This window comes from Pristiophorus japonicus, chromosome 13 (genome assembly GCF_044704955.1).
Source record: "Pristiophorus japonicus isolate sPriJap1 chromosome 13, sPriJap1.hap1, whole genome shotgun sequence".
Lineage (NCBI taxonomy): Eukaryota > Metazoa > Chordata > Chondrichthyes > Pristiophoridae > Pristiophorus > Pristiophorus japonicus.
The window spans coordinates 80,792,903-80,811,541 of record NC_091989.1 but is presented as its reverse complement, the minus strand read 5'-3'; the positions used below and the strand labels follow the sequence as shown (position 1 = coordinate 80,811,541).

At 49.3% G+C, this 18,639-nt stretch overlaps 1 protein-coding gene across 1 annotated transcript in view; it reads left to right on the top strand.

Annotated features, from left to right (window-relative positions):
* The window catches only part of LOC139278130 (dynein axonemal heavy chain 3-like), a 485,560-nt gene that overhangs the window by 312,896 nt on the left and 154,025 nt on the right, over nucleotides 1-18,639 (top strand). Inside the window, exons 31-38 of the mRNA XM_070896786.1 lie at nucleotides 5,466-5,615; nucleotides 8,061-8,280; nucleotides 9,537-9,650; nucleotides 9,771-9,920; nucleotides 10,665-10,847; nucleotides 10,965-11,103; nucleotides 15,232-15,422; nucleotides 16,955-17,050. Coding sequence (XP_070752887.1) covers nucleotides 5,466-5,615; nucleotides 8,061-8,280; nucleotides 9,537-9,650; nucleotides 9,771-9,920; nucleotides 10,665-10,847; nucleotides 10,965-11,103; nucleotides 15,232-15,422; nucleotides 16,955-17,050 — 1,243 coding nt within the window. The remainder of the gene's footprint in view (nucleotides 1-5,465; nucleotides 5,616-8,060; nucleotides 8,281-9,536; nucleotides 9,651-9,770; nucleotides 9,921-10,664; nucleotides 10,848-10,964; nucleotides 11,104-15,231; nucleotides 15,423-16,954; nucleotides 17,051-18,639) is intronic.

Below are 18,639 nucleotides of genomic sequence, written 5' to 3'. Positions count from 1 at the left end.
GCTTCGGATGTCATCCCAGTTCCAGCGGATTTTGCCCAGCCAGCTCCTTCCAAGCAGTGTGGGGCCATCACCCGGGACAATCCAGAGCGGCAGTTCATGCACCGTGCCCTCATCGGTGACCTTGACCATGGCGCTGCCCAGGATAGTGATAAGCTCTTTGGTGTACATTCTCAGTTTCGTGTGGATGGGGCTCAGGGCTGGTCTGAATGCCTTGTTGCACCACAGTCTCTCAAACATCTTTTTACTCATGATGGATTGGCTAGCGCCAGTGTCCAGTTCCATGGCTACGGGTAAGCCATTCAATTTTACATTTAGCATTATAGGTGGACATTTCGTCAAAAATGTGTGCACCCCGTGTACTTCAGCGTCTGCCTCTTCTCTGAGGCTCGAAATTGCTTTGATCCACCATGGACCGATCTTCCTCTGCCACGTGGTGGTTAGCAGGTTTTGCAGAGTTTGCAGCTCGTTTGCAAGCTCGTTGGAGGTGCCCCATTGTTCCACAGCTCTTGCAAACATACCCTTTGAAGCGGCATGAATAGGCTGAATGGAAGCCTCCACAATGCCAACAAGGTGTGAATTGCCTTGCATTCATCCTTTGTTGGGGACTCAGTCATCTGGGTCACATGAGGCCTGCTGGCAGTTGCAGACTTGTGGTTTCTGCCCTGTACATTTCTGCTCACAAACACGGTTCCAGTTAATTTATGAACATTGCGAGCATTTGTGTGCTGAGAGATTTGTTTGGTGTTATCACTGGTGGACATAACCGCCTGTGCTATCACAATGGCCTTACTGAGGGTTGGTGTCTCTACAGTCAAAAGTTTTCATGGGATGGTCTCATGGCCAATGCCCAGTACAAAAATGTCTCTGAGCATTTGCTCCAGGTAGCCATCAAACTCACATTGTCCTGCAAGTCACCTTAGCTCAGCGACATAGTTCGCCACTTCCTGACCTTCAGATCGCTGGCACGTGTAGAACCGATACCTCGCCATCAGCACGCTCTCCCTTGTGTTAAGATGCTCCCAACCCAGTGTACACAGCTCCTCATACGACTTATCTGTGGGTTTCACTGGAGCCAGAAGATTCTTCATGAGGCTGTAGGTCGGTGCCCTGCAAACTGTGAGGAGGACCGCTCTCCTTTTTGCAGTGCTTCCTTCTCCGTCCAGCTCGTTGGTTACAAAGTACTGGTCTAGCCATTCGACATAGGCTTCCCAGTCCTCACGCTCCGAGAACTTCTCCAGGATGCCCACAGTTTGCTGCATCTTTGCGTTGGATTCATATTCTCATTGCCAGTTATTGTGTTCCTAACACAGATGAGGCTGCACACAGGGAGATTAAAGTAACAGTGACCTCAGTCTTTAATAAGACACTCCAGAGTGAGGAGCAGGCCTTAGGAGCCGGCTTATCTACAATGCTCCCAAGGGATGCTGGGATCCCTTGGGACTTCAAGGGATGAGCTCCCTAGTGGTCGAACATGGGAGTGAATGCTTTACAGATACACAACATCTTTATAACTAATAGGCGAAATGTACAAAGAAAATGAAAAAAGATACCATTTGTTTGAATTCCCCAATAATCTATCTCCCGTGTTCCTCACAGCCGTGTCTTGGAGATTAATCTTCAATTCCTGCCGACTCCAGGACAATCTTGGAGGGTTAGTAACCCTGATTAAGAGGGATGCAGTGGTTGAGTGGTTTTCATATGGGTGTAATATATGTACCTGTGAGGATGCTCACAGGTTTGTGGTGCTGTTGAATTGGGAGTGGCTGATGTTCACAAGACTCAATAAAACCCCAGCCAGTTGGGTTCGGGGGATCCACGATGAGGCAGGTGGTTGTGAGCCTGGTGGATGAACTGGTAATGTGTAGTGTGATTGTTAAACCTTTTGCTAATAAACCAACTAGTTCTTAATAGCAATGTGTTGCTGTGAATTCTTCAGCAAAGAACCCATGAAGCAAATAAATTACGGGGGGGCATGTTACTGCCCGGATCATTTTTTCCAAGTTCAGGGTTATTCCAGCACACTGGTCCTGGAGCTGATTACTCTTCCCCAAGAGAGCAATACCAGTGCTCTCTTTACACTAATGATTATTACAGTAGAGGAATTGATTCAAGCTATAACTGCAGCCTTTTAACACTATCTTATTCATAGTCTGTGTGAGCTCAGCTGGTGAAGAATAAATTGGACATTGATGTAGAAATAATGAATGTATATTTGTAAGAATACTTTTCTGTAAATCTGGTAAATGGCCAGGACAACAATGGAAGCGAGAGTGCAAGAGCAAGAGAGAGAGCGAGCGAGGGAGAGCAAATGCAGGAGTGAGGGAGAGCGAGAGTGCGAGAGACAGAATGAGAGCAAGAGAGAGCGAGCAAGAGAATGAGAACGAGTGAGAGAATGAGAGCGAGAGAATGAGAGAGAGAGAGAGCGAAAGAGAGAGAATGAGAGCAAGAGAGAGCGAGGGAAAGGGAGCGAGAGAGAACGTGCAAGAGAGATTGAGAGTGAGAGTGAGTGATTGAGAGCGAGACAGAGAGAGTTAGCGAAAGTGAGAATGAGAGTGAGATAGAGTGAGAGTGAGAGAGAGAATGAGAGATGAGAGCGCGAGAGAGAAAGAGAGGGAGAGTGAGAGAATGAGAGCGAGAGTGAGAGAGAACGTGAGGGAGAGTGAGAGAATGAGAATGAGAGAGAAAATGAGAGCGAGCGAGAAAATGAAAGCAAGAGCGAGAATGAGAGCGAGAGAGCGAGCGAGAGAATGAGAACGAGAGAGAATGAGAGCGAGAGAGAGCGTGAGGGAGAGTGAGAGAATGAGTGAGAGCGAGCGAAAGAATGAGAGCGAGTGAGAGAATGAGAATAAGCGAGAGAATAAGAACGAGAGAGAATGAGAGCGAGCAAATGAGAACGAGAGAGAATGAGAGCGAGAGAGCGAGTGAGAGAGCCAGTGAGAGAATGAGAGTGAGAGAATGAGAGCGAGAGAGCGAGCGAGAGAATGAGAGTGAGAGAATGAGAGCGAGAGAGCGAGCGAGAGAGCGAGCGAGAGTGAGTGAGAGTGAGTGAGAGTGAGAGAATGAGAGCGAGAGAGAGAGAATGAGATCGAGAGAGAGAGAATGAGAGTGAGAGCGAGAGAGAGCGAATGAAAGCGAGAGAGCGAGAGTCAGAGAATGAGAGCAAGAGAGAGCGAGCGAGAGAGAGAGAATGAGAGCGAGAGGGAGCAAGAGAGAGAGAATGAGAGTGAGAGAGCGCGAGCGAGAGAGAGAGAAAGAGAGCAAGAGAGAGCGAGCGAGAGTGAGAGAATGAGAGCGAGAGAGAGCGAGCGAGTGTGAGAGAATAAGAGCGAGAGAGAGCGAGCGAGTGTGAGAGAATAAGAGCGAGAGAGAGCGAGTGAGAGAATGAGAGCGAGAGAGAGCGAGCGAGTGTGAGAGAATAAGAGTGAGAGAGAGCGAGAGTGAGAGAATGAGAGTGAGAGAGCGAGCGACAGTGAGAGAATGAGTGAGAGAGAGCGAGCGACAGTGAGAGAATGAGAGTGAGAGAGAGCGAGCGAGAGTGAGAGAATGAGAGTGAGAGAGAGAGCGAGCGAGGGTGAGAGAATGAGAGTGAGAGAATGAGAGTGAGAGAGCGAGCGAGAGTGAGAGAATGAGAGTGAGAGAGCGAGAGTGAGAGAATGAGAGCGAGAGAAAGCGAGCGAGTGAGAGAGCGAGAGTGAGAGAATGAAAGCGAGAGAGAACGAGTGAGAGTGAGAGAATGAGAGTGAGAGCGAGCGAGAGAGAGAATAAGAGCAAGAGAGAGCGAGAGTGAGAGAATGTGAGAGAGAGCGAGCGAGAGTGAGAGAATGAGAGTGAGAGAGTGAGAGCGAGAGTGAGAGAATGAAAGTGAGAGAGAGCGAGCGAGAGTGAGGGAATGAGAGTGAGAGAGAATGAGAGCGAGCGAGAGTGAGAGAATGAGAGTGAGCGAGAGCGAGCGAGAGAAAGAGAATGAGAGCAAGAGAGCGAGAGTGAGAGAATGAGAGCGAGAGAGAGCGAGCGAGAGAATGAGAGTGAGAGAGAGCGAGCGAGAGTGAGAGAATGAGAGAGAGAGAGAGAGCGAGCGAGAGTGAGAATGAGAGCGAGCGAGAGTGAGCGAATGAGAACGAGAGAGAGAGCGAGCGAAAGTGAGAGAATGAGAGCGAGAGAGAGCGAGCGTGAGAGCGAGTGAGAGAGAGAGAATGAGAGACAGAGAATGAGAGCGAGAGAGTGAGCAAGGGTGAGAGAATGAGAGTGAGAGAGAGCGAGTGAGAGTGAGAGAATGAGAGTGAGAGAGAGCAAGCGAGAGTGAGAGAATGAGAGTGAGAGAGTGCAAGTGAGAGTGAGAGAATGAGAGTGAGAGAGAACGAGCGAGAGTGAGAGAATGAAAGCGAGAGAGAGCGAGCGAGTGTGAGGAAATGAGAGTGAGAGAGCGAGCGAGAGTGAGAGAATGAGAGTGAGAGAGAGCGAGAGAGAGCGAGAGTGAGAGAATGAGAGTGAGAGAGAGCAAGAGTGAGAGAATGAGAGCGAGAGAGCGAGCGAGAGAAAATGAGAGCCAGAGAGAGCGAGCCAGAGAGAATGAGAGTGAGAGAGAGCGAGCGAGAGTGAGAGAATGAGAGTGAGAGAGAGCGAGCGAGAGTGAGAGAATGAGAGCGAGTGAGAGAGAGCGAGCGAGAGTGAGAGAATGAGAGTAAGAGAGAGCAAGCGAGAGTGAGAGAATGAGAGCGAGCGAGAATGAGAGAATGAGAGCGAGAGCGAGCGAGCGTGAGAGAATGAGAGCGAGAGAGCGAGTGAGAATGAGAGCGAGAGCGAGAGAATGAGAGTGAGAGCGAGCGAGAGAATGAGAGCAAGAGTGAGCGAGATTGAGAGAATGAGAGTGAGAGAGCGAGCGAGAGAGAATGAAAGCAAGCGAGAGTGAGAGAATGAGAGTGAGAGCGAGCGAGAGGGAGAGAGAGCGAGAGAGAGCGAGCGAGCAAGAGAGAGAATGAGAGTGAGAGACTGAGAGAGAGAGTGAGCGAGAGTGAGAGAATGAGAGTGAGAGAGCGAGCGAGAGAGAATGAGAGCGAGCGAGAGTGAGAGAATGAGAGTGAGAGCGAGCGAGAGTGAGAGCGAGCGAGAGGGAGAGAGAGCGAGAGAGAGCGAGCGAGCAAGAGAGAGAATGAGAGTGAGAGAATGAGAGCGAGAGTGAGAGCGAGCGAGAGGGAGAGAATGCGAGCGAGAGAGAGTGAGCAAGAGAGAGAATGAGAGTGAGAGAATGAGAGCGAGAGTGAGAATGAGAGCGAGAGAGAGAGAATGAGAGTGAGAGCGAGCGAGAGCGAGGGAATGAGAGCTACACCTCCCAGCTCCTGAAGGTAGCCACTTTCCATCCACAGAAACCCTCGTTGTGAATGTAACTAGTCGATAGTTTTATGCCAGATGAGATGATAAATTGTCTGAATGTAGAAATAATTGAAAAATGACCCTCCAATTAACAGGCGAAGGAAAAGTGTCTCTGGGACACAGCCAGAGAAAAGGGTTTGTGTTTTTGTTGATGACCTGAACATGCCGGCAAAGGAAAAGTATGGAGCTCAGCCTCCAGTTGAGCTGCTGCGACAATGGATAGACCACGGCTACTGGTTTGACAGGTGCAGTAATTGTTCCACCGTACCCCGAGATACTGGGCCAGGCGAGTTCTCTCCACGGCAGAATGATTGATGTGACCCTAAATCTAGGTTCAGTTGTCTTTAACAAGCAAAGCTCCTGAAGTAAATGTTATTTATATATCCTGCAGTTTATGTGGGAAACAAAAGCGACCAATTTGCAAATCTCATTGTCTTAATTCTGCATTTGCTCAGGTAGATCGCATCAGACCAGTACATGAGTGAGCTCATTGTCAGAATACAACATGGCAGGCGAGGTACAGTCAGTGTGGCCATCAGCATTATTTTAAAACCAGTTTACAATCAGGTTTAATCCCCACTCCTGATTATCATATCAGCACTCAACCAAAAACCACTCGAAAAATGTGCAGCAAGGCCAAACTATACAAGGGTGCTAAAGTTAAATTTCTCTTCGATTTCTAATTCTTTATAACCGTTTGAATTTTAAAAGCAATCCCAATGGGACAGCTATCTGTAAAAAGCCCAGTGTAAAAGCGTATTAAGTATGGGAAATGTTTCATTGCAGGCCTGAAATCCAAGCTGCGTCAAACACTGAAGCAGCAGTAATGTTCAGATAACGGTGTGTGAATTTATATACACCAATGCAGCACCAAGAATTGAGTTATATTGGAACTGTCATTGTGTACAGTACAGGACTGTGGGGAGCTGGGATTGAGTTACAAGGTTGTAATCAGGAGTGTCGCAGCTCAAGAATGTCACAGCTCAACTGAGTCACAACTCAATATACCACGGCAAATTCATTAACTATTTAAAATCTTTAACAAAACACCATCCGTTTCTGGGCTGGAGTTCTGTTCTGGTAACGATAACTGAGCAGGTCAGAGACCCACACCCAATCTATAAGGGCACTCAGTCACTGCACAATTCAGGCAGGCCCGCTAACCGCCTGAAATAAGCTCAATATTTCAATATTGAAATGAGGCTCTTGTGCTCATTTGTGGCCCAGTGAGTAAATTCCGACCAGTATTTCTCAGTCACGAGCTGTCTACTCAGTGCTCCTAAATGGGACAGAAGGCTATGCAGACTGAGCTGAACTTGGGTCTTTCAGAATGCGAAACACAACTGAGATAGAGAGAGTGAGGTGGTCGGAGATCAGCCCGTCATACACCCTGCCCGATTTTCCAGTGTCGTCTGTCTCTCGCGCATAAAAACATGATGATTAAACTCATTTCCAGCTGTTGTCTGGCACTCCTGTACAACCAAGTACAGCTCAGTCTGCATCGCCTCCTGTCCCTGTATACACCAGCTCAGCTACACACACAGTAAGAGGATTCTCAGCCCACCTGCCTGTACACTGAGTTGGAGTAACACATCACATTTGTGATAGTTTATATTTAGCTAGGATAGGATCAGGAATAGGCCGATCAGCCCATCGAGCCTGGACTGCCATTCAGTTAGATCCTGGCTGATCTGTACCTACCCGCATTGATTCTGTAACCCCTTACTGAATGAATCTCAGATTTGAAATTATTAATTGACCCCCATCCTCAAAAGCTTTTTGCGAGAGATTCCCACCACCCTTGGTGTGAAGAAGTGCTTCCTGACATCATCCCTGAGCGGCCTGGCTCTCATTTTAAGTTTATGCCCCCTTGTTCTGGACTCTCTCACCAGATGAAATAGTTTCTCACCATCTACCCCGATCAAATCCTTTAAACATTTTAAAGACCTTGCTTTGATGGAAGGCTGCTTTGTCATACCTACGCCACACACGTTAGAAGCGTCATTGAGTGTATAAGAACATAAAAACATAAGAAATAGGAGTAGGAGTAGGCCATACAGCCCCTCGAGCCTGCTCTGTCATTCAATAAGATCATGGCTGATCTGATAATGGACTCAGCTCCACTTCCCCGCCCGCTCCCCATAATCCCTTATCCCCTTATCGTTTAAGAATCTGTCTATTTCTGTCTTAAATTTATTCAATGTCCCAGCTTCCACATTTCTCGGAGGCAGCGAAGTCCACAGATTTACAACCCTCTGAGAGAAGAAATTTCTCCTCATCTCAGTTTTAAATGGGCAGCCCCTTATTCTAAGATTATGCCCCCTAGTTCTAGTCTCCCCCATCAGTGAAAACATCCTCTCTGCATCCACCTTATCAAGCTCCCTCATAATCTTATACGTTTCGATAAGATCACCTCTCATTCTTCTGAATTCCAATGAGTAGAGGCCCGACCTACTCAACCTTTCCTCATAAGTCAATCCCCTCATCCCTGGAATCAATCAAGTGAACCTTCTCTGAACTGCCTCCAAAGCAAGTATATCCTTTCGTAAATATGGAAACCAAAACTGCCGCAGTATTCCAGTCTGTTAATGGGGTGTATGTATGAGGGGCGAGTGATCATGTTGAAATGCTCGGACAGTGTGGCGCTGATCGCGAAGTGCGGGACTGATCAATGTGTCCGGCATTTGCAGGAAGGACAGCAGCATCCTGCGAGTCCACAACATGTCCATCGTGGCTGCAATGGCTCCCCCTGGTGGTGGGCGACAAGCCGTCACTCCTCGCTGCCTCCGGCATTTCAACATCATCTCAATGGATGCTTTCAGTGAAGAAACCATGAAGACTATCTTTCAACCTGTGGTGGACTGGCACTTCAATAGGGGATTCGATATCTCCTTGAAAAGATATTCCAGGGTAAGAACTGCATGCGTGTGAACAATCTAACCAAACTCAGAGGCCTCAAAAGAAAGTTAACGGCTGACTGCTGTTGGTCACACTGCAACGTTAGGCTGTAAGACAGAACTTCATTTCATTTCGAACTCCTTTGCCCTGACCTCACCGCTCCAGCTGCACCTGCCCACACTGCAGTCAGCCATCGCCCTCCTGCAGCAGCACACTCTGCTCCCTGAAGTGACAATGAAGTGTGATCGGGGCCCAGGAAAGGCGTGGGCCCAGGGGCAGCACGGACCAGCCCACACTGCGATATGTGTGCGCACTGGGTCCGTGCAGCAGAGCAGGTCTCCAGTTGTCCTGGTTCAACTCTTGCCGCTGGACCAAGACCTAGCTCTATCAAGCCCGTGTGGTGGCTGGTGTACAGGCATCTTCCACCCTTCAGGATATAATTCGGGACCGGGAATATTAGGTCCTTCATTGAAATACCTGTGAACTCATCCTTTTTTGGTGTGGAAGCAAGTCATCCTTGTTTTGAGGGACCGCCTATGATGATGATGATGATGATGATTTCATTTTATCCATCAGGCGATATTAGAAATGCTTCGAATTCAGATCAGCACCGTAATATGTGGTCCCACAGGGCTCTATATTTTTGCTGTATGTTTGTGTACAACTGTGTGAATCCATCTATCGAATGAGATGTTAAACTGAGGCTCTCTCCAGTGGATGTAAAAGATCCCATGGCACTATTTTGAAGAAGAGCAGGGGAGTTCTCCCCGGTGTCCTGGCCAATATTTATCCCTCAACCAACATCACTAAAGCAAGTTATCTGGTCATCATCATAGTTCTGCTTGTGGGATCTTGCTGTGTGCAAATTAGAACATAAGCAATATGAACAGGAGTCGGCCATTTGGCCCCTCGAACCTGCTCTGCAATTGGATCATGGCTGATATGATCCTGGCCTCAATTCCACTTCCCTGCCCGCTCCCCATAACCCTTCACTCCCTTATCATTCAAAACAACTGGCTGCTGCGTTTCCCACATTACAACAGTGACTACACGCCAAATGTACATCCTGGGCTGTGTAGCGCTTGTGGACACACTGAGGTGATGACAGGCGATATAGCAATGCAAGTCTTTCCTTTGACTACAGCAGTTAAAGTGAAAATTCTGCTTAATTGTGATTCCCTGACATTATTATTGGAAGATGATGATACGAAGTGTTATCTTGTGCATTGATATAAATATTCTCATGGTTAATCTTTTCATCTGTGAAGATTTTGGTCTGGGCTACTACGGAGGTGTACACTCAAGCTGTGGAAAATTTTCTGCCGACACCCACCAAATCCCATTACATATTTAATCTGAGAGATATCTCCAGGGTAATTCAGGTAATGCAATCTCCAAACAATTAGTGTTGAAATGATGCTAATTACAGCAGACAAGTCATTGTGAATGATCCCATTAATCTCAGCTGGAGTTTTTTCATTTACCCGTCACTTGTTCTCTAGGGTTTGCTCCTGTTAAAATCAGACTGTGTTCCTCAAGGGATTGGAGGAGATCACAAACTAATGAGACTTTGGATTCACGAGATCTACCGTGTCTTCTGTGATCGACTGGTTGACAGTCAAGATAGAAGGCTATTCTTGCAGATCGTCAAGGTTCGTAAATGCATTTTGATAATCATTCCTGTGGCGATTCCCACAGTGCAGCCTTGGGGGCCATTTGTGGCCTGCTGGCCTTCCACCTTTGATCCTTGGCTGATGGGTATGTGTTGGCCTTTTATCCGTGACCAACTGAAGGACCCTGCCACAACTGTAAAGGTATTGTCCTGAATTGTGTTGTACCTCGATAAAATTATGAATCCTCTCATTTTCTTTCTCACCGTCCCCCACCAAAAGCTCCAGTGGGCATGTGCCAGACTAGGAGGGCGCATTTGAAATATAAAATGTGGGACATCACAGACCGGTGCTCCTTCTCTCAGTGAATCACTGCTCAGGGTTCTGGCTTTTGACAAACCGTGAATAACCCTCATTAATAGATAGCAGGAGGGCAAAATTGCCACTTTTTATAAGCCCCGTTAGCGCCTCTGGGGGGGCGCTACCAACTCCTGGGAGTTTGGGGAGGTGCTGCCACGGCAACACCGTGCTTAGCGCCTCGGGCTACCGCGCAACTGACGATGACATCATCGCCATGCTCGGCGACATCTCACCGCCCCGTGCCGACCCTGCAACGCCCCGCGCCGACCCTGCAACGCCCCGCGCCCTGGAAGTTCACCGCCCCCAATCGGGCCGCAGCTCCAGGTTTCTGCTGCTGAACTGTCCGAGCTCTGCTGCCGGTTTCATTGCGAAGGGTCGGGAGCCTTAGTGCTGATGCCCTATTGAAGCTGCTCCCCTCTTTGTCAGAATGTCATGCAGGCTCAGTTCAAGGTAAAGATCAACAACCTGTTCAACCACACCGGCATCGGCAGCGATTTTGGTGACAACAACATCCGCACTCTCTTCTTCGGCGATTACATGTCACCAAAAACCAACCAAAAGAGCAAAAGGGCGTATAATGAAATAACGGACATGATCGAGCTAAAGAACGTAAGTCTGAGAGGAGCAGCCGCTGCATAAACCGCGCTCCGTGTTGTGACTCCCCGCCACTCCACAGTGGCCTGCCGATGTGGGCATTCAGCTCCTGCCTTTGTCTCCCTGATGCAGACCATCGAGCGCTACCTGGAGGAATTCAATCGAAGCAGCAAGGCTCCCATGGACCTGGTGATGTTTAACTTCGCCATTGAGCATATCTCGCGTATCAGCAGGATTCTCAAGCAGCCGGGTGGCCATGGTGTGCTGGTTGGTGAGTCTGGGTGCGACAGACAGTGAAGCTCGGTTCTGTATTGCACCTTTCCGTGACACGCACAGGGTTAACAATGGCTGCTGCCACTTGTTCCCGCCAGTTGCAAGCAGTTTCAGTTGCAGCTTTCAAAAGGCAATTGGATAAAGACTTGAAAAGGGAAACGATGCAGGATAATGGGGAAAGGGCAGTGCAGTGGGGCTAATTGGATCACTCTTTCAGAGAGCCAGCACAGGCACGATGGGCCAAATGGCCTCCTTCTGTGGTGTCATCATCATCATAGACAGTCCCTCGAAGCGAGGATGACTTGCTTCCACGCCAAAAAAGGATGAGTTCACAGGTGTTTCAATGAAAGACCTAATATCCCAGATCCCAAACTACATCCTGAAGGGTGGAAGATGTCTGTGCGTGGATTTTTTTAATGTGTGGTGACCATTGCACACCAGCCACCACACGGGCTTGACAGAGCTAGGTCTTGGTCCAGTGGCAAGGGTTAACCAAGACTAACTGGGACCTGCTCTGCTGTACGGACCCAGTGCGCACACATATCGCAGTGTGGGCTGGCCCGTGCTGCCCCTGGGCCCTCGCCTCTCCTGGGCCCTGATCACATCCCTCTGCAATCTCTCGCCACTCCTTCGCCCTGACCTCGCCGCTCCTGCTGTACCTGCCCACACTTCTGTGGTGTGTCGTTCTATGAATACCTCTTGTAAGAGCCCAAAAAGAAAAGAGTTCTAGAAAGAGGGTTTCGAGAGGTCTAACAGCTCCAAATCCCAATCTCCACATCCATCGCCGTTATATTTCCTGTGTAAAAATATACGGACTTGAGTTGCTGATTCCATTCTGTTTTTGCTATCTATTTTTGGGACAGTATATTGGCGCTAAAATGTTCAGTGCATGTGTCGCACAGCATTAACAATGTTCTCCCTGATGTGGAGATACCGATGACTGTTCCATATTCCAGTTATTGGCCGTGAAGGTCACTGAAGGTGACCAAGACCGGGGTCCTCGAAAGGGGACAAAGCTGTGGGCAAACAAATGCAGCATCACACTCCCACTCACGGCATCCCAGTGTCCTCATCCCCCAGTGCTAGTAACCTCCAAACAGCACCCCCTGCTGCGGGCACAAGTGAGGGAGACCCCAGTCTGTAAGAGTTACATTTCTGCCCAGGCATAAAGGTTAGAAATCAAAACCGAGAGTGCTGGAGGTCGCAGCGGGTCAGGCAGCATCTGTGGACAGAGAAAGACTTGCATTTGTATAGCACCTTTTACCACCCCAGGACGTCTCAAAGCGCTTCACAGCCAATGAAGTACTTTTGGAGTGTAGTCACTGTTGTAATGTGGGAAACGCGGCAGCCAGTTTGCGCACAGCAAGCTCCCACAAACAGCGATGAGAGAATGACCAGATAATCTCTTTTAGTGAATGATTTCTTTCCCGTTCCCCCTTTTTGTTTAAAATCCCCCCTTTTTTTCTCTTTCCCGTGGCAGCTGGTGATGATTCCGCTATCTAGACTCAACTTTTGTTTCCTAACTTCTGCCATTACCATCTCATTTTTCCCATCATCCCTGTTGTCTCTCTAATCTCTCCTGCCTTCCACCCTATTACAGACCTTCCCTTTTGGTCTTTCCTCCCCTCCCCCTTTCAGTGACCCTGCATTTCCTTCATAATCTGTTGCATCTCGAACTTTATCCAGTTTTGACAGAGGGACACAGACCTGAAACATTAACTCTGTTTCTCTCTCCACAGATGTTGGCTGACCCGCTGAGATTTCCACCACTTTCTGTATTTTATTTCAGATTCCAGCATCCGCAGTATTTTGCTTTTGTATCTGATGTTGGTTGAGGGGTAAATATTGGCCAGAACACTGGAGAGAACTCCTTTTCGTTTGCGTCCGCCTGAGAGAGCAGACGGGGCCTCAGTTTAATGTTTCATCCACAAGACGGCACCTCCGACAGTGTAGCACTCCCTTAGCACTGTACTTAGCCTAGATTGTGTTTATGATGATGATGATGATAGGTACTGAAGTTGCATGATCAGCCATGATCATATTGAATGGCGGTGCAGACTCGAAGGGCCGAATGGCCTGCTCCTGCACCTATTTTCTGTGTCTATGTCTATAAGTCCCTGGAATGGGAATTGACCCCATGACCTTCATGACTCAGAGAGGGGCATGCCACCATATAGCCAGTGCTAACATATCCCACTGTTTCTAAATCCACCACTAACCTTGTAACATAATCTACATTACAACTCCCAGTGAACCCTTCCCACAGAGAGAATACGCCTCAATAACAGACATAAAAAGTACTGCTTTACCAACTGGTGATGGAATACTTTGCCCTCCTCTTACCTCTGTCCTAAACACACTGTAAACTCTGCCCATAAACAGGGATTCCAGCAAATTCCCCCTCTGTCCCACAAAGTTCACCAGAAGCAATAGTTAGAAATCTGACTTGATTGGGACACTCCGGTCATAATTATTCTAACAATGAAGGTTTCTTGCAATCTTTAAGAACACTTTTGGGCACGGATCGTCACTGAACCAGGAGGCCCGAGGCTGGTCCGCAGTTAGGCTTCGAGTGTGGTGTAATTATTGTGGGAGAGCTGCAGGCGGCGATTGCACCTTCCCTGGGAGCGCGCCCTGTCTGGCCCCGTATTCCGGGACCTCCCCGGGAACGCGCCCTGCTCCGGGATCGGATTCCGGGTCAACTGCTGATGGCATCAGTCCCGGAGGAGTTGGGGGGGGGGGGGCGGGTAGACTAGACAGTGGGAGGGGGAAGGGGGCTGATCAGGCCTTAGTGGGGGAGGGGAGCAAGTGGGGGTGGGAGCGGGGGGTGATCGATCCCGGGAGAGTGGGTAAAGTGGGAGGGAGGGTGATCGGTCCGGGGTGGGGAAAGTGGGAGACAGTGGGAGGGGGGGGGTTGATCAATCCTTTGTGGGGGGGGGGGGGGGGGGAGATGATGGCGATGGGCAGAGGTTGTCAGGAGTAACGGGGAGCCAGGACGATTACTCCTGCCCCTGGCTCCACATTGAGTAAGTTTCAGGAAAGGGAGCTGGTTTGTTGGGTGTTGTAGGTCAGGAATCAACAAACCCCTGAAACATTGAGCGAGCTAGCCCGGTGCCTACTCCACTCAGCACCGGCAACACTCTCCGACAGGGCCTTCAACAGGCTTTAGGCCCTCATTAACATATTCAATGGTTCCAACACCATTTGATGACTAACAATGAGCCTCACAGTGGGACCCACTCCCGCACAGATCGGGTGCAGGCCACCCCACTGCTAAATTGGTCTGCTTTGCACCTGCCTTACACCCCAAAAAACAGACACTTCAATTCAATTTTTGCCGCTTTAACTTAAATACAAAAAGTTGTGATTTTTTTTCTCAATCGATATGTGAAATTTTTTCTCAGAACGTGAAGCCGGCCTGTTGATTTTACAAGGAAAGGTTTTATTATATGAATCAATTCTCCCTCTGTGCCTCAACGTTCTCTGAACAGAGTGCAGTGAGTACTCGGACTTGTTGAGGTTTTTGCTGAAACACAGCTGTAAAATAGAAGAGCAGTTTTATACCCTGAATTTTGTTATTTATATGCAAATATAAGTGTCAGCTGTGGCTCAGTGGGTAGTACTCTCACCTGAGTCAGAAGGTTGTGGGTTCAAGTCCCACTTCAGGGACTTGAGCACATAAATCTATTCGGAGTTGGCGTTTTTCGGATGAGATGTTAAGCTGAGGCCCTGCCTGCTCTCCCAGGTGGACGTAAACGATTCCATGGCACTTTTTTGAAGAAGAGGAGGGGAGTTATCCCTGGTGTCCTCAATCAACATAACAAAAACAGATTATCTGGTCATTATCACATCACTGTTTGTGGGAGCTTGCTGTGCACAAATTGGCTTCCACAGTTCCCACATTACAACAATGACTACACTCCAAAAGTATTTCATTGTCTGTAAAGTGCTTTGAGACATCCGGTGGTCGTGAAAGGCGCTATATAGATGCATGTCTTTTCTTTATTCCTTTATTTGTGAAAGTTGTGAAAGTAATCGCTTCGAGTGAGACGTAGCACCTCCGTGAGGGCAGGATGTGTTGCCGGTGCTGGAGGATCGATGACTGTTGTTGTGTTGTGAATGGTAGGGATTGGAGGGAGCGGGAGGCAGTCCGCCACAAGGCTCGCTGCCTTCATGGCCGACACCGAGATCTTCCAGGTCTGTATCCAGAAAACGTACACGCTGGCTGAGTGGAAGGACGACCTGAAGAAGGTGTTACGCGGGGCTGGGCAGAATGGCACTCCCACCGTCTTCCTATTTGCAGACCATCAGATCAAGGTAACGGCCGCAATGTTTGTCCAGAACCTTTATCGCTCACTGTCCCATTCCCTCTAACTTCCTGCAGGTTGTCCTGTTTTGATCTTTGAGTTGCTCAGTGAGGCTTGTGGCCTACATAAGAACATAAGAAATAGGAGCAGGAGTTGGCCATTTGGCCCCTCGAGCCTGCCCCGCCATTCAATAAGATCATGGCTGATCTGATCTTGGACTCAGCTCCACTTCCCTGCCCGCTCCCCATAACCCTTTACTCCCTTATCGCTCGAAAATCTGCCCATCTCCGCCTGTTACCTTGCCAATCTTACATGCAGTTCTTTATAATGAAGATTTAAGTTGGGCACCCTCCTACATACAGCGCATATCCATCTTACGATGGGTACTGTCGGGCAGTGGTCATGTTACTGGGCATATAATCCACACAATGTGGGTTCAAATCCTGGAAATCAGTTTTAAAAAACTGGAAATAATAATCTGGTATCAGTAAAAATACTGTCCGATTGCCATAAAAACCCAACCGGTCCACTAATGCCCTTTAGGGAAGGAAAGCTGCCGTCCTTTCCCGTTCTGGGCCTACATGTGACTCCCGTCCCACAACAACATAGTTGACTCTTGCCCCTCTGGAGTAGCCCACTGTAATGTATCTGCTTCATGGGTTCTTTGCTTAAGAATTCATAGCAACACATTGCTATTAAGAACTAGTTGGTTTATTCGCAAAAGGTTTATCAATCACACTACACATTGCCAGTTCATCCACCAGACTCACAACCACCTACCTCATCGTGGATCCCCCGAACCCAACTGGCTGGGGTTTTATTGAGTCTTGTGAATATCATGTGACTGGCTAAGCCCCTCCCAACTCAACAGCTCTACATTTATTTTAGATAGAACTTTTAAATCAAATGCCCCCTTTTTGTAAAGGCACTAGAACCCATAAATCTAAATTAACTCGGGAACTTTATCAAATTAAATAAAAATTTGGTTGCCGGGGGTGATGATGCACTCCAGTCCCTCCGGCGCCCACCTCTCGTGGAAGGCTGCGAGCGTACCAGTGGACACCGCGTGCACCATCTCCAGGGACTCCCTGGCCCGGATGTATGCGCAGAAGAGAGGCAGGCAGTTGGACTGAACGACCCCCTCAACAGCTCTACAACACCTGTGAGCATACTCCCAGGTGCATACATTACACCTTAGTCAGCAATGAGTTGTATCAAAACGCTAGGTGGTTTAAGAAGAAGGTTCAACATCGCCTTCTCAGCGTCACTAGGGGTGGCCAGTAAATGCCAGCCTTGCCAGCAACGCCTACATCCTGAGAATGAATATATAACGGCGGGATTTTGCAGGGCCGATGGCGTACACCATTGGTTCTCAGAGCGCCCCCCCCCCTGGTTCCAGGTTTCTGCGCACACTGACAGGCCCCGGACCCCAAGGCTCTGACTCCCAGGAGCCAGCAGCTACGCCAGAGGTACGTCTCTGAATGCACATTTCGGCCCAATATATCTCGGTGATAAATTCTCCTCATCACTGTTTTATATCAGGATGAAGCCTTTCTGGAAGATATCAACATGATTCTGAACAACGGGGATATCCCCAACCTATTCGACAACGAGGAAAAGCGGGCAATAATCGAAAAGGTAAGACGTAGTCGCCCCGCCAGATACATTTCCAGACTCCACTCGCGAACCGAAATCTCGCTCGACATCCTGTGGAACTGGCAGAATTACCAGAGCGAACACAGGGTGGCTGTGAGCTCTCGAGCTGGTTTCTATGACCGGAGGGAGCCAGAATTTACCAGAATATTTTTTCCTTTATTGGCCCTGGGACTTTTCAGTTTTTTTTGCCTCTACCAGGAGATCACATGGCTCAAGGGAGGGTGTGAGGAGGGGGCAGGGGGCTTGGAGAAGGGTGTGAGGAGGGGACGGAGGGTTCGGGAGAGGGTGTGGGGGGCTCGGAGAAGGGTGTGAGGAGGGGGCGGGGGGCTCGGAGAAGGGTGTGAGGAGGGCTCTGGGGAGGGTGTGAGGAGGGGGCAGGGGGCTCGGGGAAGGGTATGAGGAGGGGGCAGGGGCTCTGGGGAGGGTGTGAGGGGGGGGCGGGGGGCTCAGGGGAGGGTGTGAGGAGGGACTCGGGAGGGGCTCGGGGGAGGGGGCGGGGGTCTCGGGGAATGGGCTCGGGGGAGGGGTGGGGGGCTTGGGGGAGGGGCTCGGGGAGCAATGTTTAGCCACGAAGCTCCAGCCTTCCTGGTGTGGGGCCGGCTTGGCGGACCAGCCGGTCAGTTCCCGCCCCTCCGTATTGTGTGTTGGTGATATCAGCGGTGATATCAGTGAAATGGGGAGTGTCAGGATTCCCTGACCCCCAACACCCCATCGTCCAATCAGTGCTAGCAGCAGTGTGCAAACATTCATCCCTGGAGTGTCGCGGCCAGCATCTAAGCTGTTCCAGGGGAGTGGGATTGTCCGACACGGCCGGATTGAGCTCACCAGTTCGGCAGTGTGTGACCTGGTGTGGTGTTGCTGAAAGTGGTGCCGCGCCCTTGCACTGGGCCCTCAGTGCGTAGCATTGCCCGGAGTGTGGATCGGCGGTGGATTGGCCGATTGTGTCTGCCATTATGGGTGGGGGGGGGGGCAACATAAAACCAACCTTTCAAAGCGAAGCCCCCAGGCTCCTGAGAGAGACAAGCAAAGTGGTGATGGGCAGTGGTGCACAAATGGCAGTCTTGTGAGCAAATGAAAGACTTCATTGTTTGATGTATTTGTTGGATTTTCATGGTCCCTGTTGCCCCAGTGCTGGCACGGAGCGCTGACCTCATCGCTCAACCCAGGAGAGCCGACATTAATTGTTTCCGCCCATTACATAAGAACATAAGAAGTAGGAACAGGAGTAGGCTATACGGCCCCTCGAGCCTGCTCCACCATTCAATAAGATCATGGCTGATCCGATCATGGACTCGGGTCCACTTCCCCGCCCGCTCCCCATAACCCCTTATCATTTAAGAAACACTCTATTTCTGTCTTAAATTTATTTAATGTCCCAGCTTCCACAGCTCTCTGAGGCAGTGAATTCCACAGATTTGCTACCCTCTGAGAGAAGAAATTTCTCCTCATCTCAGTTTTAAATGGGCGGCCCCTTATTCTAAGATCATGCCCTCTAGTTCTAGTCTCCCCCAACAGTGGAAACATCCTCTCTGCATCCACCTTGTCAAGCCCCCTCATAATCTTATACGTTT